General features: G+C 38.9%; 1 protein-coding gene across 1 annotated transcript in view; it reads right to left on the bottom strand.

The window, feature by feature from the left end:
- The window catches only part of grid1b (glutamate receptor, ionotropic, delta 1b), a 428,151-nt gene that overhangs the window by 67,963 nt on the left and 336,909 nt on the right, over nucleotides 1–23,279 (bottom strand). The window contains 1 exon segment of the mRNA XM_054598809.1: nucleotides 8,937–8,990. Within this exon segment, the coding sequence (XP_054454784.1) occupies nucleotides 8,937–8,990 (54 nt within the window).

The following is a 23,279-nucleotide window of genomic DNA, read 5'->3' as shown; positions in this document are numbered from 1 at the left end:
ACTTGCTTTGTGATGTTTGAGGGAAACGAGACGACAGATGAAACTCTGAAGACGGTTTTTCGTTTTATTGTTCCGCCGTGTTTTACATCGCAGCTCGGCCTCCATTGAGAGACAATCAATATTCAAACTGCTTTCTGGCACCTCTCAACCACAGAAGTGGAGGAGCTGAAATGGATGTGATATTACAGGTAATGACCTGCATTCAGACACAGGCGGAAGAATGGGATGTGAGCCAAGGATCACGGGAATCAGATAAGAGGTTTGGACGGCGGTTATTTTCTGAGAACGAGTGCAATGTAACCTTCAGGAACACGTAATGTTGATGGGAAAGATGGGATCCAGAGGATGCTGAGAGGGGACAGAGTATACGGTTTTTACTGCAGCTCATTTAGAAGAAATGAGGCTTCAGATAATAGAAAACATGGCATGTGGAGGAGTTTGTCATCAATATGCTGTTAGACACTAAACGTCCGTCCACTGCTGGAGGCTCGTTACAGAAAACAACTCTGTTGGACGAGACGGATTAAAGACGGAGAAAACAACTTATCTGTTCTCAGATCTTCAGCACAAGTGAGATAAAATATGTGAAAGTTGTCCTGATGTTTCCTAAAACAAAAGGACACTTCAGACAAGGTCTTCATTTCCCACAATGCAACTCGCCCACGGTTTGGTGGGGTATATAGATATCTATAGAAACAAGCCTGTGTCCGACTAAATTATGTTCCCCCACAACGACATGTACGTACTGCATTCTGAATTATGTCTCTAAAATAAAATAAAATAAAATAAAATAAAAAGAATAAAATAAAAAACATACGGTCCATTTTTTATATGTTGACTTTCGACTTCATCCAGGACACGTACAGTGGTCTCCTGAGTTTAAGTCCTGTGTTTTATTTATTTGATTCGATCCTCCCGCCTACAGAGACTTCAGAGGACTTTGTAATTAGGGAGAAACATGATTGATGATGGTTTATAGACCAGGCTGGAAAAGAAATGTGCAACAATTCTAAAATATAAATAAGATCACCAGCAAATGTTTATTGTTTTTTTCTTTGTTCAAGGATAAAAATAATAAACTATGAGTACAGTTTAATCAGTGTAAGTAATTATAAAATAAACGGTAAAGTTTGAGAATATAAACAGTGAAACTCTACCTCTGTGTCGCCTCTCGGAGCAATTTATTCAAATATAACCAGTTTTTTTTACAATCTGCTGCTCTTAATTCAAATAAATGAGAGTTTGGAGTTCATTTATTATCAGTGTGAATATTTTTCAAAGAGGCTTTTACGGTCTGATCCCCGGCTCTCGTTACCTGCAGCCTAACAAGGTTTGGTTGTGACATAAAGATAAAGAAACCAGAAACAAGGCTGTGATGGATTTAGCCATCGATACAGATGAATTGTTTAACCGCCACACCTGGAGCAGCTGTCATGTGACCTGGAGCTGCTCTTGTTCATACAGAGCGTCTGATTTGCATTTCAAAGAGAGCTGCTGGTGTCGTTAACGGTTACAGTACGTTTTCATCTCGACCAGGACAAACTGGTTCAGGTAACGAGGTTTTTGTTTCACATCCAACACGCTTTAAGACACAACTTTGACACAAACTTATGTTCCTCGATAACAAAGAAATCCTGACAAGAAAAGCATGAGTGTGACACGCTTGTAAAAGGCTCTTTTTCTCTCTTTTCAGGGGTAATTTCCTGGACGACAGGTCTTTGAATGCACCACGGAGACATATAACACGGGGACAATCACATGTCAGTAAGACTTCATTTAAATAGATATGATTATATTGATTTAATGACACTTTACCAACATTGTAACTCCTCAGACCACTAACGGGTTCCCGGCTCTTTTCTCAGGTGACTTTTTTTACTGAAATATCTCAAAAACTTTTGGATGGATTGCTGTTAAATTAATTTCACACATTCATGCTCCCCTCAGGATGAAATCCAACAACTTTGGTTAACTTTTCATCCAGCACCATCATCCTTCTGCAATACTTTGATTTATGACTGAAAACCTGCAGTAACTTTCCCATCAGCCCACAGCTCTACTTGTGTGTTTATTGCTAATTAGCTCATTTTTGTATTTAGCTCAAAGCTCATTTGTGTCTGATTGCAGCCTGAAAGCTGTTAGTCTTGTTGAATATTTACACTCAATATGAATCCTGCTCGTGTCCTTGTTATTCTTTTATAAGTGTGTGACTCAAACAGACAGATACTTCTTGTCAAAATCAAGTAATTAAAAGTAAGGATGGCACTCTGAGAATCTTTACCCACCCTAGTCGTAGGAATAAAAACATAACTCGTTGTTGCTGACATCTATGTATTTGTGACTTTAACCCTCTGAACCAGTTTTAGGCATTTTTGCTTTTGTCACATTTTTTCTTGATTTCCACTGCATATAAAAGTCCTTTGTCTCTATAGAAATATAACAATCATGACGTAGAAGTAGAAAGAACTCAAACATGTCTTTAGTGCAGAATAATAGTTATAATGACATAAGTCATAGAAAAACAAAAACAATGAAATATCCTATATATCCTTACTTCTATATATTTTTACAAGTGTCCACAAGTGTTGACAATGTTAGGAAAAAATGGAGGCTCTAGTTGCATTAAATATTGAACTATTTACATTTGTACAACCTCTCCTCTCCTCTCTTCTCCTCTCTTCTCCTCTCCTCTCTTCTCCTCTCTTCTCTTCTCTTCTCTTCTCCTCTTCTCTCCTCTCTTCTCCTCTCTTCTCTTCTCTTCTCTTCTCTTCTCCTCTCTTCTCCTCTCCTCTCTGTGTTCAGCAGCCTGAAGCTAAGTCAAAGTTTCACAGATTTTTGGTCACATGACTGTTTGTCTCAGATGAATCAATCATGGCTTCATAGTTTAACTGAGGAGCTCAGAATGTAATGTTTTAACAGAATCTAGTTAAAGAAAACGTTTTTTTTGGGGGGCAAGATTTTTAATTTTTTTGTTTTTGATGAAAAATCACAATTTTAAGATTTGTTCCGATTGCTTTTTCTGACAGAAGCAGTCGTCACACATGATATGTTCAGTTTTGTGGACTGTCGGAAAGATGAGAACCGTACGCTATTTTTTAAAGCTTCTGGCTGCGATAAAGGGTGAAGTTTTGGCGGTTGTTTAAAGAAAACATGTTTTAGAATCCTGTCGGCTGTTTTCTTGGAGTTCAGAGGAAAATCTGTTGAACTTTGAAAAATAAATATCACGCCCGCAGGTGATATTTGCTAAATGGCGTTTCAGAAAAGGTTAACCAGGAAGATGACTAATACACAGTCACATCGGTCTCTTCCTGCTTTTCAACCAATCAGACTTTAACAACTGATTTCAATCTCCACATCATCACCTCTGACACCATCGAGAGAAAAAATTATATTAACCTGCATAAAAATAAGTCATAAAGGAATCTAAATTCTCAAGCCTTTATCTATAAACATTCTTCTGTTCCTTTTACTTTCGGTTTCAAGTTGTTTCAGAAAGCAAACACATCCAGATCCTTTTATTCTGTAAATGTCCGCAGCAGCTTCGGTGTTGACTGCAGACGTTAACAAGCGTTCCTCTTATCAAAGCTGACAGCTGCTGCTTCACAGACTCGTTCTAACCGCTGGGTGTCTCTCTGCCGGTTTCCTCTCCGGTTAATTACTGTCCTCACCTCCTTCTCATTACTGGAACACTACCACTCTCTATTCTCTCAAAGTCTCGAACTCTACAGGTGTTTTAATTGGCATCTGTTCGCTTCTATTACAGTTTTTCTCAGTTGTTAACACACAAAAAGCGAAAATTCGGCACAATTTGCACAACCTTCACTTCATGTACCAATCGCTCGACCCAATTTGGCACTACTTCACACTCCCTTATCTGCATTAGACTCTGACTTTCCTTCTTTACACTCTGATGTCAATTACACATCACCTTGTTGTCAAAACACTACACACAATGTTCAGTTGTTGCACACACTTCTCAAGTAAAATCTCAAAGCATCAACCTACAACACACAAATATTCAAATCTCTAAACATTCAGGTCTGTTGAGCAATTTGCAATCAGGACTGCAGCATAAAAGTGCCTTGAGCCTCTGTTTTGTTTGGTGAACAATGGAGAACTTTGAAGAGATCGACAACCAGAGAAGGAGAGGGGTAAGAGTGAGAGGAGGAGGAGGACAAGGAGAAGAAGGAGGAGGAGAAAGAAGAAGGAGAACGGTCATCTCTAATGAGATTCGGGCCACTGTGGTAGACCATGTGCTCAACCATGGTTTGAGCATGAGGGAGGCTGGCCAGAGGGTCCAACCAAATCTCAGCCGCTTCACAGTTGCTGCCATCATTAGAACCTTCAGGATGGAGAACAGGTACGAAATCTATTTGCCTTGTGTACTGTAATACTGCATATCAATAGAATACAGTGTGCTCACAGTATTTGTATTTTGCAGGACTGAAAGAGAACCACACCGTGGAGGAAGAACACACACTTTCACAGCCGAACAGGAGACTGAAATTGTAAATATGGTTCGTGAGAACAACGCTATCACACTCCGACAAATACAAACTAGGATCCTGGCTGACCATGCTACATTCAGGAACGTCCAGACCGTCAGGCCGGTTTACAGTACTGTACTGTTCTCTGTGTGTACCGAAATAAAACTTATTTTGCTGCATATTTGTGTGCTGTTTTATGTTTGACTATGAAAAAAGTAGGCCTACACTGAGACATTTTACAAAAGGAGAAATGGCTCATTCTCCAGAGTCGTTGTCATTCATATGGTGTGTTCCATTTCTATGATTGTGTTTTCAATTTTGCACTTCAGTGTGCTGTAAATGCTTGGTAGTGTGCAGCAAATGCTTAGTTGTGTGTACTCAATGAATGGTATGTGTGTGTACCAAATGAAAACACGAGTTCCATTTTGTGAACAGTTAAGAGATTTGATGGCAAAGAGTCATCTTGCAAAGGGAGTGTCAGGTTTAGCATTTTGTGTGTGAGGTTTTCAGTTTTGTGTGTGCAGTTTTGAGAAAGCCGTTATTGTTTTGAGAAACGTGTGTTAACAATTGTGAAAAACTGTAACACGAGACATTGAAAATCCTTTAGATGACACAAAGCTTCTCTCTAACTCACGTTTGTCTTCAACAAGTCACAAGATAACAAACACAGAAGTAAAGAATTTGTTTTATTCCTCAGTGGGTTCTTTCCATAATGTAGTAAGATACTTATAATAAGAATCTGAGCCTCTCAGTGGAACAAGAAGCTATTTTAGTGGAGGTAAATGACTGTGAGGAGTTGCCCCGAGCAACCGTTTATTGGCTGTATGGTTCTCCATCAATACTGGACCAGTTTTATAAATTGTCGTCCCCGGTTTGACACAAAAACATGGAGGGTCCAGGTTGAAGAATATCCCCATGCTTATACTTTTTTTCAATGTGACTCTTGTCATCCAATCGTCTCCATTATTTTCCATCACCTTTTACATTACAAAGCAATGGGGGACTTTTGGTGTGAAAAATGTTATAGAAAAACATCTTTATCACTGGATTAGCTGAGCTTTGTTTGTGGCTTTTCTTCAATAAAACAAGTCCACTAATAGAGTGTAGCAGCAACAATAACAAGGACTTTTATTGTGAAGAATTTATAGGAAACTAAATGTGTTCACCACTGAATTAACTGAGCTTGTACGCGGCTATTCTTCAATAAAACAAGTAATAAAGCAGGGAGGAAGACTACTCAGCAAAAAGAAAAGGGTGCTTTTATTGTGAAGAGGTTATAGGAAAAGAAATATGTTTTACATTAAATTAGCTGAGCTTTGTAAGCAGCTATTCTTCAATAAAACAAGTATTAAAGCAGGAAGGAAGAGTGTATCAGCCATAAATAACAGTTACTTTTATTGTGAAGAATCTATAGGACGTAAAATGTCTTCATCATCAAGTAAGGAGAGCTTCGTAAGTGGCTTTTCTTCAATAAAATAAGTCTACTTATATTTAAGAGAGGAAAAGTGTGGCAGCAAAAATATCAGGATACTTTAATTGTGAAGATATAGGCAACTAAAGGCCACTAAATGTGTTCATCACTGAATTAGTGGAGCTTTGTTGGCGGCTATTCTTCAATAGAACAAGTAATAGGAAGAGTAATCAGCTAAAACAAAAGGGGGCTTTTGTTGTGAAGAGTTTAAAGGAAATTAAATATGTTCATCAGTAAATTAGCTGAGCTTTGCTAGTGGCTATTCTTCAATAAAACAAATACATCAGGGAGGTAGCACAAAAAATAACTAGGACTTTTATTGTGAAGAGTTTATAGGAAATAAATATGTTTATCCAGCGTTTTAAAGCCGCTCCTTTGACCACGAAACATATCCGGTCAATACTATGAAGCTCTGATCTGGTCACTAAATTCACATTGAACAAAGACACGTCTAACCACAACCTTAAACCAGAGAAATGTTCCTAAAAGAGAATCAGGAAGTAGCAGAGAGAATAAAATGGCTCCTGTAGACAAGACACCTGACACCTCAGCGCTCCAACATCCAGGACTAGAAACGTGTTACCTGTCTGAGCTCAGTGACACACGACACAGTGCTGCTTAACCCTCAGAGGAGGAGGAGGAGGAGGAGGAGGAGGAGGGAGGCTGGGAGAGAATAATAAGGATGGGGGAGAGTATTTAGGGAGAATGTGAGGAGGTATTTTGTGTTGTTGGTTTCAGACGTATTTCTTTAGTGATTTGTTTTTGGTGATTATCGTGAAACCTCCAGATGAAAAAGGTATAAAAAACAATAATTATAATTTCCCAAGTTGATTTGTTTAAATTGCTTGTTTCATTATTCCAGAAGAAAAAGGTTTTACAGCCTTCTATCTTTTATAACAAAAGAAACTGGAAGCTGGAAACAGAAAATAATGATTCAAATGTTTTTTTTATATATATATATATATATATTTGTTAAGGAAAGTCTTTGAAAAGTCTTTGATAATTTTGTGTGTTAACGTCATCTCACCTTTCTTCTAAATATTTCAGCATGTTGTTATGGTTTGTAACAGCTGTTTTGTTGCTGGTTCTCATCTATTTTTAACTAAGATTGTTGATGTATTTAGTCCATAAATCTGTTTTATTTCAAATATCATTCAGCTTTGAAGAGAATATTAATATATTTTATAGGACAATGTGAGATAACCTTCAGAGAGGATTTATAAACTTTAGACAGAACATCAGTGACTTTCATTCTCGTCACATGATGCCACACTGTGAATTTAATTATAAGTAAATATATTTGTTGTCATGAACGTGCTTGTCATCTGACAGAGGTCATAAAATACTCCTCATATTAAAAATGATGCTACAAAACAACGATGTCTCAATAGTTAAGGAGATATTTGAGTCGAGTTCTCACCTTAAAGTCTGTAAATATGTTTTATTTGAAGAGTGAGAACATCTGAAGTCTGTAACAGCAACAAATCAAAAGTCTGAAGATGTCTCCTTGGTGTTGTCATCAGTGTTTTTGCTGTTCAGTGAACAGAGATATTTACGTCTGCTTCGGACAAAATTACACAGATTTTTTGTTTTCAAAGGCTACTTTTAATTTAGTTTTCATCTTTTTTTTGTTGTGAACACAATGTCCATTAACTAAAAATGTCACCACAGTATTTGTTGCGAAGATTATCATCGAGTTGGATGGAAGAAAGGAAGAAGAGAAGGAAACGAGGAGGAAAGAAAGAGATAATACCGAATCATTGAAACACTTTCCGAAAGAGAGACGCCTTCAGCGAGAACAACATTTGACGCAGTCGGCACAAACACACATTTATCAACAAAAAAGCGTCTTTGATCACGAACACAGTTTAACTCGCCAAAAAAAAAAAGCCCCAAACTGACTCTGGAGACTCTGAACAGCGTTCTGGTTAATTAAAAACTCAGAGTGTAATTAGTTAAAGGATCACTTTGAAACAAAAAGAGACTTAAAGTGGATTAGGAGGTTTGGCACAAAAGAAAATCTGCCATTGAAAGAGAGCTGCAAGGTTTTTTGGTTTTTTTCTATTCAGCCCTCAGCAGACTACAGTTTCCCCCCCGTCTCCCTCTGAATTATGCCGTTAACGACGTAGACGGCTTCGTTAATTGGCTGAGAAGATGCCTGGATAGTGATACGGGGAATTAAAGATAAATTAAAACAAAAGGAAAAGAATCAAAGAGTCAGAGAGCTCAGAGAGATCTGGAGAAGTCGGTGTTTTGGTATTCATCTCAGTCCTGGCTGTCATTTTCCTCCTTTAACCCAAACTCATTTCTGTTTTACTTCCAGCGGAGGAAGTCCAGATCCCCGACTGAGTGTTTATCTCAGTGTTTAAACGCACAGGAAGGAGCTCCAGAACACTGCTGGCTTTTTATGTTTTTTATTCAAAGTCAGCGTGCAGCCTTTTGTCCTCAGCTGTAATTAATGCAGCGACCAGGGATGTGTTTAAAGAGGAGTTAGAACCTCTCAGTCCAGTTGGCCTTTCTCATTTCATTATTCCCTGCTTCCTCGTTTCCTCGTTTCCTCTCTCCTAAGGAACTTCTTAAATGCATTTTGAGAAATAAGGATGGAGGAGGCTTGCCGGAGGAGATATGAGCGAGGGAACAACTGTGTTTCCTTTGAAGAAGTCTTTCCGCCATAAAGCTAAATAATCTGAAATCATTTCAGGAATCTTCCCATTTCCTTTTGTTTTGGTAAATTGTAGTTATTAAATATGACCAAACTTTATGTAGTTCACACTATATGACATTTCAGTTGATATTACTTATGTTTTCATACTGAATTGTATTCTTTATACAGTATAAACTGCTAGAATCCTGACATAATGTTTACTGCTACACCCCAGGACAGTTATAGATCACAGCTCAACTCTTCACTTTCATTTTTAATATCACAATCATCTATGTGTTTGACAGTTTAGTGTCACATGATCTGAAGGTCTTACCTCGTTCACAAACACCCAGTGACTGTCTTTAGAGGCCAGGTTGGTTTCCACCGCCTGCAGAGAGACAGAGAGACAGACAGACACAGAGAGACAGACAGGGTTAATATCGAAGACTTTATTCTAAATGTATTCACACTGATCTGCAGAACACGTTGCAGATCTTCCTGCGAGGCCTCGATGACGAAGGTTCAGCTCTCTCTCTCTCTTTTTGTCCCTTTTCTTTTTTGTCTGCGTTCGTTTGAAAAGTTCACCTCCTCCATGAAAACAACTCAGCCTCTGTTGTTTCCATGATGGCTAGCGCCTGCCAAAATGTGAAGCGACAAAAAGCTTTTTCAGGGAGAGCGAGCACTTTTGCACTTATCACAGCGCCGGGAGGAGGGGGGGGTTCGTCTGGTCCTCTGCCACCGTGTGATAATCCTAATAACACGCAGCATCCTGCAGATGACGGCCAACCATGCAGCTGATAGCACGGAGCGGAGCGGAGCTTAGCACTGGATCAGTTCTGCTGGTCTCTCTGCACCGAGAACGTTTTTATTGTCCACAGGGTGGACACTCCTGAAGAGTACTTACATGGGACGTTATTTTAAAACTAGGATAACTTATATGATACACGATAAAATAATTAGCAAGTCCTGCAGTTTTTACACATAAACTGTATATAAGAAGTGGACGTCGTTGTTGTGACGTCCCTCGTTGGTTTGTTGACGTTTTCAAGCCTCAAGTTTGGCAATTTCACCGTCGCCATCTTGTTTTTTTGCAACCAATGAACAGGAAGTGACCATATTAGCACTGAGGAGGAGTGACGTAGAGACACCGTTTACATCTCTGGTGTCGACCTGTCAATCAGAGTGTAGCCCCGCCCTAAAGCATACCCTGCTTTATGGTCTATTTGACTCTAAATGGACCATAATTTACTAAATGAACATCATGCTGTATTGAAGAAGACTTGAAACTAGAGATTGAGACCATAAACTCATGTTTACAATGTTTACTGAGGGAATAAATCAAGAGAGAAGTAGAGTCATTTTCTCATAGACTTCTATACAACCAGAGGAGTCGCCCCCTGATGGACATTATAGAGAATGCAGCTTTAACACATGAAGCATTGACTTCACTTTTCAGAACTGGAGGTAATTAAAAGACAGGACGGAGGAGCAAACAGGCCTACGAACAAGAAGTCACTTGGAATTTCACCAACAAAGTCTTAAATTCTAGAACCATGAGTTCTAAAAACTGAGGTTTGGTCCAGAGTTTTTAAAACCAGATAAAATCAGAGAGACAGAATGAATCTCAGGAGGAAACACTGAAGTAGACAGCTGTGTGTTAGTTATGTGTTCAATATAAATTGATAACTGAATCTACTTGATTGATAGTTAATTCAGTTTGTGTGTGTGTGTGTGTGTGTGTGTGTGTGTGTGTGTGTGTGTGTGTGTGTGTGTGTGTGTGTGTGTGTGTGTGTGTGTGTGTGTGTGTGTGTGAACATATGACAGGTGTTTGTGACAGGTGTGTGTTGTTCTGCCTTCTGGCTCCATGTGAAGATAAACAGCAGCTTAAATTAACAATGTTACAACAATTTAAAATTATATGGTAATAGACAGGAGGGAACATCTGGTTTGGACCATGATTAAAACACACACAAAACACACACACACACACACACACACACACACAATTTTGTCACACACACACACACACACACACACACACACACACACTGATCCCTGGGTATCACTGTAATCAAGTTAATGTACAAGCTTCAGTGGTTGATGGATGAGAAACGGAGAGACTTTACTCCTGTTTTTAAACCTTGACACTAGTGAAGCAGAAATGTGACGTTTATCTGAAAAGTGTTGGCAGAAAAACACAAACAACAAAAGGGTTCATGACTGTACGGTGGCCATTTTAGGACATTTCAGACTCAGCTTGTGAGGCTTTACTTAGCTTTGCTCAGAGCTAATTAAACACATGATGAATGCTAACCTGCTAACTGTTATTGTTCACATTATTAATGACACAACACTTATTGTTTATGTGTAGTTTCAGCATTACCTGCTGGTCATGAGTCCAATCTGCCAAACAGGAAGTGAGAGCTTCCAATGGGCTTTATAGCAGATGGGACTTGGACTGTACCATTATGAGTAGATTCTTTGTTCCCTAAACAGTCTATGGTGTTAATATTCATGTTTTAAACAATTACAATAATGACTTAGAAATTGTTTTCGGTTGTTTTTTTTCATAGAAATGTTGTTTTATTGTCTTAATTGATTGATTATTGATCGTTGGTTTGTCTGTAGGACAAGGTGCAGAAGCTCCTCAAGAGTTCAGGTGCAGAGCTGCTTGAAAACTTCCAGAATATGTTATTACTGAACATAAACACACACGCGTACACACTGCCATGAATGTCTTCAGTGCTCATTCTGCCAGATGTTTCCTAGCAGGTCCTCATCTGGCTCCCAGATCACCAACACTGATACCCTCAATGAACTCAAACAGGACTCAGTAAAACCTGGAGGGAGAACAAACCTCTCAACCACCAATCCCTCTGTGTGTGAGTGTGTGTGTGTGTGTGTGTGTGTGTGTGTGTGTGTGTGTGTGTGTGTGTGTGTGTGTGTGTGTGTGTGTGTGTGCAGACGCTGTTGTCAGCGATCACGTTAACCTATAGTTAAGGCCACAGCTCTGCTCTAATAACACACTTCACATGGCATCTCCTACTTGGAGATATTACACCTGTCACCATAACCTTTACTGGGCCCAGATGGACTGCAGGTATTATGTCACACACACACACACACACACACACACACACACACACACAGACACAGACACACACACACACTTCTAGATGACTCACCTGAGACAGCAGACAGACCTCTCGTACTTCATGTTATTCTAAATAACATAATGAAAACACAGCCTCGTTTCACTCTGGTTCTTATTTTCTGCTACTGTGAACTGAAATTGTTTTATTTCTAACAATTATGTGTCAAACCCCGGAGCTAAAAAACAAGCCACGTGTTTTAGCTTTTAAGGATAAGTGTGGGTGAAAGAGGCAGAAATAAGAGGAAACAAGGCAAAGCAAACACAGTGAGAGAATACAAACACAACAAGTGGTATTTATGCACAGATAGCATAATGTACTGACCTCTTCATTACCGACAGGTTATATACATGTATATATTTGTATTTTAAATACACTTTGACGTGATGTACAGGAACATATATAATAATAAAAATATATATAAATTATAAGAGTAATATAAATATATATTTTTTATATATTTTTTTTAAATTTCCAGTAGGAATATTGATTTTTCTATGCCTCAAAAATATTTCAAAACATGTAGGTCTATTATAAAAAAGAAAAAATCAACAGCGATTTTTACAACGTGTTTAAATAATAAAACACACAAAACATATTTTATATGCTCTACTCAAAGCCACAAGACTCCATTTCAAAATAAAGCATTTTTCGCTTCTCCTCGCTGAGTTGGTTTGATGTGAAGTGTCTTTTGTTCCAACAATCACCAACTATGGTTTGGTCTAAATAATTTATTCAGCGAGTTCGATCTGAAAACGTGCTCACTTCACACAGACGTCTCACTCTTCTGTTGCTGCACGATAAAGGTCTGAACAAACTCCTAAATTAGACTCTGAAGATCTAATGATAGAGAAGATTCAGCAGCTGGATCAGCAATTTCTCTCAAATCTGTTCTGAAACAGATTCTGGCGGACTGATAAGGTGAAAAAACCTAAACTTTAATAGCATATTTTTCCCAGATAGGGAGACAGGAAATGCATCGTTTGCAAAGGATTGTGGGTGTTTTAGGAGTGCAAGTGAAACACATGCATCCTTAAAAATCCTCTGAAACCAAGGACTTGATCTTCGACATTGAAACAGTCCTTCGGCAGGATTCGATGATGCAGCGTCCATTAAATTCAGCCGCTGAGGGATCCGTCCTTGACTTTGAGAAACACCGATCCTCTGGGGACCATGAAAATCCTTCTCATGTAGCTCACTCCCATCTATTTTTGTCGTGTGACGAGGTCGCGACATGACCGCGACCTCTTCATGCTTGCATCAGTCAGGCCCTCGGGAGGGAGGATGGCGACGCCGACGCCGAAGGCTGACTCACATGACTGACAGATTCACAAATGTGCGAGGAGCTCGGTGGGAGTGAGAGCAGAGATCCAGACGGCAAACGGAGAGAAACAAGCAGACATCAGGCCTGAGGATCAGAGACATGACTGTAAACACAGCATCCTCTCTCTTTTCAGACGCTTAGTCTTTTTCCTCTCTTGGCTCTGAAACATGACAGTGAACGGGTCAGACTTCAAGATGCTTCATCTGTCTGAGGAATGAAGACAGAACGGGGAAGAGAGACACTTGTCGCCGCAGGAGACATCCTCAGTATTTTACCAGCCGCAAAAAAAAACATACACAGACTGATGTAAAGCTGAGGCATTAAGATCTATAGTTCCTCTGTGCTCTTCTTAAATCTCAGTTCAGCACTTTGATGGATCAGCAGGACTTTGTCACATTTGCAACTCAATCAATGACGGTCAGATCATGACTGAACTACAGTCAGCTGAGTTTGGGATGAAGCTTCTGCACACAAACACTGACCACGTTTACATGCACCAAATACTCAGGTTTATTGCCCTTATTCTGAAAAAGAAAATGTTCCTAATAAGCTGTTTAAATGGCTAATGAAAATTAATATTCCACTAATATTCCTGTTTACATGCAGCCAAGCATGTTTACATTAACCTAAAACTTCCCAATTCTTTATGGTGAATCCCACATCTACGTCGTTCTCTTCTGTGTTTGTCGGGTCGATGTCATTTATCACATCACAAAAAGTGGAACATCAGGAGCTAAACGATGTTTTTATCAAAGTGTTCCGTCGCTGTTGAACTTGTTGGACCGTGTGAACTCAGCCTCCCTCTTTCATTCCTTCAAACACCTTCTCTAAAAGGTTGACGTTGAGATATTTGTTCATTTCCAAAAAACTGTTGATATCCAAGTCCTTCATGATGTGTAAAAGTAAGTGTGTTTCTCCTACTTTTCTTTTGGACATGCATCTCTGCTCCAGGAACATGAACAGTGTCACATTCAGAATATTGTCATATTCATAATAGATCAAGTTAAAGCTAGTAAAGTGGAAAATATGTGTAGATAAAAAAACAGGACGGATCAAAATGACTGAATCAACTCAGCCTGCAGTTCTTCTCTTCTCTCTTTCTTTTAACACCGGCACTGACTTTGAGAGTCAGACAGCTGAATATATTAAAAACACTACATATAACAGCTTGTTGATCTCATCTTAGACCTCCAGAGTCTGGAACACATAACTCCTTTAAAACCCCTCTTACGTACATTTTTCTTTCTTTACTCCTGTATTCATTCGACATCAACATCTTATTATCAAATTACAAGAACTAGCTCTCAGATTATTATTCGCTGCACTGTGAGTGTCACTATGAAGTCTGCAGGCTAATTAAAGAAGCTGCTTAGTAGCCAAAGATCATTAGGATTAAAAAAATAAAAGAAGCTCTTTCATTGAGTCCCTTTCCCTGTCAACACTGACTACAATGTCCTCTGGGAGGCAAATTTTCTGCACACATGGCAAACCACAAGATCTTAAAACTGCTGTATATGCAACATGTAATTAAATATATAAATATATTTTTCTCCTTTAGCCCTCAAGGCAACGTTCTGCCAATCAGTTGCAAATAAATATTCACAACAACAACTTCAACACTATGTTTGAATATCTGTATATTTTATCTCGGTATTTTTTCTCTTCTCAGCAGCTGTTTCAACAGTTTGTTTAATTCCTCCAGCAGCACATCAACCTCACAAGGTGCTGATGAGATATTGATTTGGAACGGCAAGCTACATGAAAACTGCAAGAGGGAATCAGGGTCAACGGTAATCATCGAGTGATGAGCTGCTTCTAGGTAAAGACAATATTTATCTATTTCACAATGTTAACTTGAGTAGTTTCTATTCTAAAAATGAAGAAAAACAAGAAGTAGTTTTCCTCAATGAATTGTAGGACTGACGCATCACTACAAAATACAATTTGAAAAAAAAAAAAAAGATCTTATGATCAGATAATCTCATAAAAAGACACAAAGCCAACAGTGAAACTGACATCTTTAAAACACATCAGTGAGCCTCACTGTGGTTCCTTCATCAAACTGTAGTTTATTCTTACTCAATCACACATATAGATACTCACTAGGGCACCAATGTGGATTAATCCGCCGCTGAAAATAGTCCTCAACAAATGCACTATTGCCTCTTGTTTGTTTGATAAAAAACAGCCGTTTAAGGAAATTACTAATCAAACTATATATGTGTGTTTTTAAGGAACTGAGAGACACAGACAGGAAGTCAGACAGTATTCAAAGATGCACTATAACACATTAATAGTTTTGTTCTTTTCAATGGCATGTGTTGACAATAAATAAAACAAATAATATTAAATGTCCACAAAACATTTCTGAAATGCTATAAATCTTTCCAAGCCATGAGCAACACTTAAACATGTGTTCTTTGTAGTAAAATAGAAAGAGTGGCATGTTTAGTTTGCTGCACATGACAGGAAGATGTGAGGTGATATAATTCCTAATGCATGAAGATGTTGAGCTAAATAACTGTTGTGTGATTTTTTCCCCCCCGTTTCATTTCTGCAGCCAGCAGCAGAGCCCAGGGGATGTGAGCGCTCCAGTACAGGGGGGTATTATGGTATTAGCTGGTTTATATTATGCTCTGCTGCCTCTCTCTCTCTCTCTCTCTTTCTCTATCTCTCTCTCTGTGGGCTTTATAGTCCTGGCAACAAGCATTAAGAGGCGGTGGGAGCTGCAGCAAACAGGACCGTTACACCAGGGACAGGCTGCTTTTAACTGTGTTAATGGAACAAACTGGGATCAAACCCACGGAGACAACGCTCGCTGGTGAAAGCGCCCCAGTGGCTCCTCAAAGGTCCAGAAGAATCTACTCGAAAAAAGCAAAGAAACATCTATAGCTTAACCGGAGACAATATTCAGTTTGAATTCATCTAGAAGGATGAAGAGCGGAGAGCAGTTACAGATAAATTACCGTCTTTGTTTTGTAAATGCACGAGTTGATCTACAACCAAACCCTCACCTATGAATAAGTGTCCATATGGCAGGTTTTCTTTTCTTTTCTGGCAAGAGATTGTGCCTGGATTGGCTTCACAAAAAAGCTCTTTGTTCTGTAAGCATACGCATTCGCTCTCTACTCGTTGGAACAACTCAGAAAAAACCCCCGCTATATGGACACTCAGTCTAATAAATGCAAGGAACCAAAATAAGTTTCATCTTTACCCTCGTCGACATATAAGGAACAGAAAAATGCAAAAGTAAACCATTGTAGAGTTGGCTACCTCGAAAAAACGCCCAGCGGTAGAGGAAACGGCTTGTTTAGTTAGAGATATGCAAGGCTTTAACATTTGAGGTGAACATCAAGTTTAGATTTAGAAATTTAGATGTAAGGAGACCATGTTTAGTCGATGATAAAGAACCGAAGGCATCTTTGGTGATCTCATTAAAGAACAACAAAAAGCAGAAAATAAACCCTCTTTAGGTCGAAATGAAGAAGCGAAAACATATTTAGTCTGTGATAGGTTATGTTCTTGACATCACAGAACTGACAGAGTGTTTGTGACATTGAGGTTTCCCACTCTCGCCTTCTTCTGGAGAAGGATGTCTCTCTGCTCTGTTGTCAAGCTTGTTATCTGGCTCTCTTTCCCAGCACATACATGAACACACACACACACACACACACAAAAAACATGCACCAACACTAACAGATCACCGACACTCAGATGCACAGAGTGAGCCTCAGGGTGTCACAGTACTTCAGGGAGCGCTGCTTTTAACAGCAACATGATGACCTCCATCCGGGCCGCCGAGACTCCAAGAACGACCAAAGGTCAAGTCGATCCTGTCAGAGCGAGTCGGAGATACTTCCAGCGCTCGTCCTATCTGAGTGGAGACGCTGTGAGAGCCGTGTGCTAAAAGCAGCTCTTCACCAAAGCAGGAGTTCATGTTGGACAAGGAGAAAGCCGAGAACAAGGAGGATTCATGTTCTGGTTCTGCAGCTTGTTGTATAAAAAGGTCAAGACGGTGTTTTGAGCTCCTTCAGTGGGTTCAGGGGAAATCAGCTGGCATCTAGTTTTACTTTTATTGTTGATCTCCAGCACTGACAGGTGAATGAGTGTTAACCCTTCAACATGGAACAGTATGTATGATATCAAACAAAAAGTTACTCCTCATTTTTACTGAGTTTAACTACAAAAGTATCAATCTTTTCAAAATAAACTTCAATCTTCACAAGAAACTACTCAGTTTTAAGAAAAGATAGTAATTTAGGTGGAAATAACTACAGAGGTGACAAATATATCAACGTTGCCTTTGTCCCCTGGAGGAAGGAACGCTGTTTGTTGGACACATCCACCTGTCCTCCTGCCCTCTGTGGGCTTTTGCGGTCTTTATACTTGCTCGTTCATAATTACATGTTGGTGCAAAGTGGTTGGTCTTTTCCAATCACACCTGCTATCATGGTTCATTTGGGTTCAGCGGAGCATAAGTGCTGCATGGAGGTGAATACAGATCTGGGGGTCATCATTTACGCCAAATTACGTGCATCTTCTGGTTGTTTAATTCAAACAGTTTATTTGCAATTTTAAGCATTATTGGATAATGTCTTCCGCTTAATCACAGAATGAACTCCAGCGGAGTAACATTATGCCAGAAACACATCTGTTTCTTAGACCATTCTCGGTGCAACATCAGATTCAACAACGAGCAACACAGCAACCTTCTACAAGTTAGTTTCCAATGGAAGCTGGAGACATGAAGCAGTGTGTTGGGATTCGTATCGTGTTCTTATCGCTTCTTATTGGAAACATTAGTGAAAAAGTGTTCTTAAAATGTTCCTGCTTGGTGGCAGACTTCGATCAATACCCCATCTGCCTTGATCAATAGCTTACTGATCAACAGCTGGATGGGGATCAGCCTGTAATAGGGTATGTTTTCAAAAAACCCTGTCACAGATCAGCACGTCCATCCTGACAAACGTCACATTTGGAAGCGTTTTTACAGCGAGCGCTCTTCACGGGAAATAAAACCTCCTCCATTTGAAGCTGGACTCATAATGGCGGTATTGTTGGATGTGAGAGAGAGAGAGTGGGCGGCGAGTGTGAAGCCAAATAGGATAGTTCCTCCTCTGGGGAACAGACCGAACATGAAGCTCCTCCAGGACATTTTCTCTCTCTCTTCTATTTTCATCTTTGCGTTTTGCAAAAGGCAGCAAACTGCATGTGAGGAGGAAGACGAAGGGAACAATCAGCTATAATGAGGAAGATAACGAGGCTCTGTGTTCACATAAACATATAATATCTATATTTCAACTCATATCGTTTGTTTATATTTATCATCCTTTCTCTCATCACTGATAACAAAGAAATAACTTTCTAAATCACCTTAATGTTCTCATTATTTCTTGTGTGACAGACGAATCAGACTTTCTGACATCACAATGAATATTAAAGTGATAATATTACGACGTGTGCCTGCGGATACATTTCTTATTCATTACTTCATTCACAACATCCATCAACAAGTTGGACAAAATATTAAATCATCATTTACCTGCAAATATTTATTTGTATATTTTTAAATGGTGTTGCAAAAACAGAAACTGACCCCAGTTTCATATTTCCGTCACAATAACTCTGCAGGTCAAAGGTGAGTTTTATAAATCAGGTTGCCAATTAGCAGGTTGCAAGGTAGAAACTAGATCCGTCAACAACTGAGATGTTCAGTGTAAATGAGGTTGACAGATAATGTAACTTTCATCCTACTCAGAGAAAGATAAATTACATCTGGAACCAAAAATGGTTCTTTAGAGTGATGCCACATAAGAACCATTACTGGTTCCACAAAAGAACCTTTCAGACCACTGTCCTTTAAAGAACCATGTCCTTAAACAGTCCCTTAAAAAAACTGCATTTCAATGTAAACGCTTATTTATCCACAATAAAGAGAATCAATAAAAAAACCTTTAGGGAACCTGAAGAAAAATTGGAAAAGGTTCTCTAAAGAAGCATTTTAAAATGTATTTTGCTAATTGTATACCATTCCCCACCATCCAATAACTCAAACATGAATTAAGACCCCTTTAATTTCCCAAAGAACCACATGACAAACATACAGAACCACCCAATAGATAAAATGGTTCTTCGTGGAACCACATAGACTTTTAAAGAACCATTTCCTTAGACGGTACTTTAAAAAACAAGAGGGAAAACTGCTTGTTGATCAACAGTAAAGAAAATTCCAATCTCTTTATTTATGAAAAAAATACGATTAGAAACAATACAATCAAACAAAAAACATTTAAGGAACTTCAAAGAGAACTTCATAGAACCAGAAAATATGCTTTAATGAACAATCAAATTATTATATTTTAGGCATCATTTCTGGTTCTTTGAAGAACTTAAAGGAAAACAGTTCTCTAACGAACTCTTTTTCAATTATTTATTTTATCCGAGCATTCAATAACTCAAACATAAATGAAGAACCCTTTAATATCCCAAAGAACCATATGACAAACATGTAGAACCATCCCATTGATAAAATGTTTTTTTAGTGGGTAAAAGTTCTTCTTGGAACCACACAGCCAGTGCAGACCCATTATTTCTCTGTGTGCATTGAATATTTTGTGGTTTAGAGTTAGTTATTGAAGAGCTGGAAGTCATTTGAACATTTTGGACTTTGGTGACAAACTGTAGAAAGAGAGACTGATTTTTTTTCCACCCCTTGTTGAGAGTGTGGATGGCCCCTGATAATGTACTTGGAGAACCTGTTCACCACTTGTTATGTCGGCATGGAAACCGGTCTAGGCCGGCGCCTCAGAAGCTGTCTCAGCCTCCTGCCTCCTCGTCTCTGCTGGAAATGTGCCAAGTACGAGAATTGTTCCTGACACTTCATGTGTCCTTCACCTCCGCTGGAGGAGTGATTGTCTGAATTTCTCTGAGATCTGAGAGTACGTGCAAATATGCATAGTGGAAAGAAATCCATGTGGAGTTTATATTTTATTAATATAACTTCTTAAAGCATCCGAACAGTCACAGTTATTTATACGCAGAAAACTTCAGATTGTACTGTTTCTAATCGTATTTATTCATAAATGTATGAGATCAGAACTGTCTTTACTGTTGATCAACAAGTGTTTACATCCAAATGTAGTTTTCCCTCTGTGATCCAAATCTATTTAAGTGTTTGTGACTCAATGATTCATCTGATATCTGCAAATAAAAACTGCAAAAAGCGAGTCACTTGGTGTGAGATCCAATTTTTCACCTTGTAAAAGGTGAAACAATATAAAAAAAAAAAGAAAAAATCTATTTGTGTTTATTAGAATGAACTTATCAAGGGACTTAAAACAAATGAGATGTTTTTCATTTCCATGAAAAGCATATTGCAAGCGAAGAACGTTCTCCCTGTTGGTACATTCAAGTGCTTGTGAAATAATTCTGTCATCTGAGATCTGAGCTATCGAACAGCATCGTTCTAAATGTAAGAAACCAGATTGACACGACCCTTGAACTAACAAACCATACGTCCTTTTTCTCACATTTACACTTGAACTTTTGGCCTTCCCAAAAATTCTAAACTGATTTAATTAAATATTCCTCCCACCCTGTCCCCTTTAAACTAATTACTAACATCTCTGAGATCCAACTTGTCTTTGAAACTTTTTCCTGCAGAAAACTTCCCTAATGTCACCATCTTGTGACATTTCTCGGGCGTTAAGTATGAGGAAGATGGCCGCCATATGCTTGTTTATAACCGCCAACCAGTGACCTTTGAGAGAAGGCCTAACATTAGAGGAGACGATGGGCGACGGGCGTCTGGCAGCCGTGCAGCTGAGTGGTAATCACACCAGAACACGGCGCTATGTTTGGGCTGCAGATCGCCAGAGTACCGGCTGACGGGCAGATAGACTGAGTGTGTACGCAGGCATGTAATGACTGGGACAAACACACACACACACACACACACACACACACACACACACACACACACACACACACACACACACACACACACACACACACACACACACACACACACACACACACACACACACACACACATTTCTGTAACTGTACATCTGCCTGCCGTTCACACTCTTTACTCTTCAGTCTCTGATTGAAAGTGTCGTCTCTATTTCATTGTTGTTATTTTCTGATACTGTTTCGTTCTTTAAGCCAGATGATGTTGTTCCAGGAGATAAATGTCACCATCATCGTTGTGAACAACAGGAGAAAAGGTTTTCTTTTAAAGCTGCCTCAGTATTCAAGCTCTTCTTATCCAGCGTTTGAGGCTATACCCAAGAAGAAAAGCATGCGCCGTAATTCGTAGATATCCCACAAAAATAGATTTTGTATGTAATCCACGTAATCATCAAAGAGAAATTTAAAGAAGGCCAAAAGCAGACGCAGGAAAGGCAGGAGTGCAGAACAAACGCCGGTCTTTCAGGAGAAACAAGAAGTCAACATTGATATAATTGTACTTTAGTAACATAACTTTTGTAGATATTTTAACGCAAACTACAATCTTTTTCCAAACCTAACTAAGTTGTTCCCTGTGAAGACAGAAGCTTATTTTTAAAAGACTGTATTCATATAACGGGGAGAAATTGACACATGTTCCTGGACTTTAGAAGGAAAATGCATACAAAAATTGTTATTATAATAATTATTATCAATTGTTCATTATTAATATTATTTTGTATTATCTATTCCAGAAAAAAAACATCTACTTATGCTTTACCCGTTTTTTATATTTTTATTTTATTCATTTATTTAAAACAAATCCACTCTGTTGCTCATCAACACTTGACACACACGTTTCCTACACAACAGACATTAAATAAAAATGTCATTAAATAAAAGAAATGAGAGAGAACTGTAACTGTACTGCTACCGTTTACATTTGTGATAAGATAAAACTTTATTAATCCCGAGTGGCAGCGGTTACAATGCAAAGTGGGAAGAGTCCAAATATAGATAAAAAAAGCTCATGATTTATCATTTCTGTCAGCAAACACAAACCTGAAACATGAAGCCAAACAGTCACATCAGAGAAAAACATATTTTCTTAACCTGTAATTCTGACTTTGGCCACTAAGACGTAAAACCCCCTCTTAGCCGAGGACTGATCCTGTCCAATCGGTTGTATTGATTTCACTGGAATCGCCTGTTAGTTCAAGAGTAAGTCAAGCTTTTTGGTACTTTAACTGTCTGAGGTAATATCCTCTCCTCTTCAGATCTTCAACTTTATTTTCCATAATGAATCTTATAAACAATGCCTCTGATTTCCATCAGGGCCAAAAAGGGTTATATGTACAATACATTCAGCCTGAATGAAGAGGCATACAGAGGGTAATTATGGCTTTTATATCCTATTATTATATTTTTGATCGCCTTTGACGGACGGGCTCTCTTTTCTGCACTATCAATGAGTTTCTCTCCGTCTCCGTCTGAAGTCTCTGCCTCCTCATCGCTCTTACTTTCTGACAAGATGAGCCGGGCCTCAGATCTTCCCTGGTGACTCTGCTCTCTCTCTCTCTCTTTTTACTTCTTTATTGTCTGCGGCAGTCGCTTGTCCCTCCATCCCATTATAAGCGCTCACAAAGAGGGACGGGGAGAGCGACGCAGAGTGGAGATGGAGATTGAAGAGGGACTGAAGTGTCCCATTTTAAAGAGCAGGTGAAGGTGTCTCGCTGCATGATAATTAGGTCTGGAGGAGGAGACGGCAGTTAATATCTGAGGAAGTGTGTGTGTGTGTGTGTGTGTGTGTGTGTGTGTGTGTGTGTGTGTGTGTGTGTGTGTGTGTGTGTGTGTGTGTGTGTGTGTGTGTGTGTGTGTGTGTGGCAGACAGAGATGTGTGTTATGTAAAGCCATGTGGTCAGTCAGGTGAGACATTTTTTTTATTATTGAAACATGAGGTACCGTCATTACACAAGATCATTATCATTTCATTTACCCCCAAAAAATATATTTTGGTAATTTGCCTGGAGACAAATTCTAAAACAAAACTTTCTGTAAGAACTGGAACTTATAGGAAACGTGAGCCTTAAATCTCTACCAAATGATTTTCTTAAATGCATATATTCTGCATTGAAACTATCTGTTCAGATTTCCTTATTTCTGTCAGCCAGAGTTTGAGTAGCTGCACCACTAATATTAAACATTTAGAGAAGTTCTCATAAATAAAAGTCCGGTATCATCTAATTAAATT

The sequence above is a fragment of the Anoplopoma fimbria genome, chromosome 5, assembly GCF_027596085.1.
Source record: "Anoplopoma fimbria isolate UVic2021 breed Golden Eagle Sablefish chromosome 5, Afim_UVic_2022, whole genome shotgun sequence".
Classification (NCBI taxonomy): Eukaryota; Metazoa; Chordata; class Actinopteri; order Perciformes; family Anoplopomatidae; genus Anoplopoma; species Anoplopoma fimbria.
The sequence above is the reverse complement of the archived record's forward strand: the minus strand, read 5'-3'. Positions and strand labels throughout refer to the sequence as shown.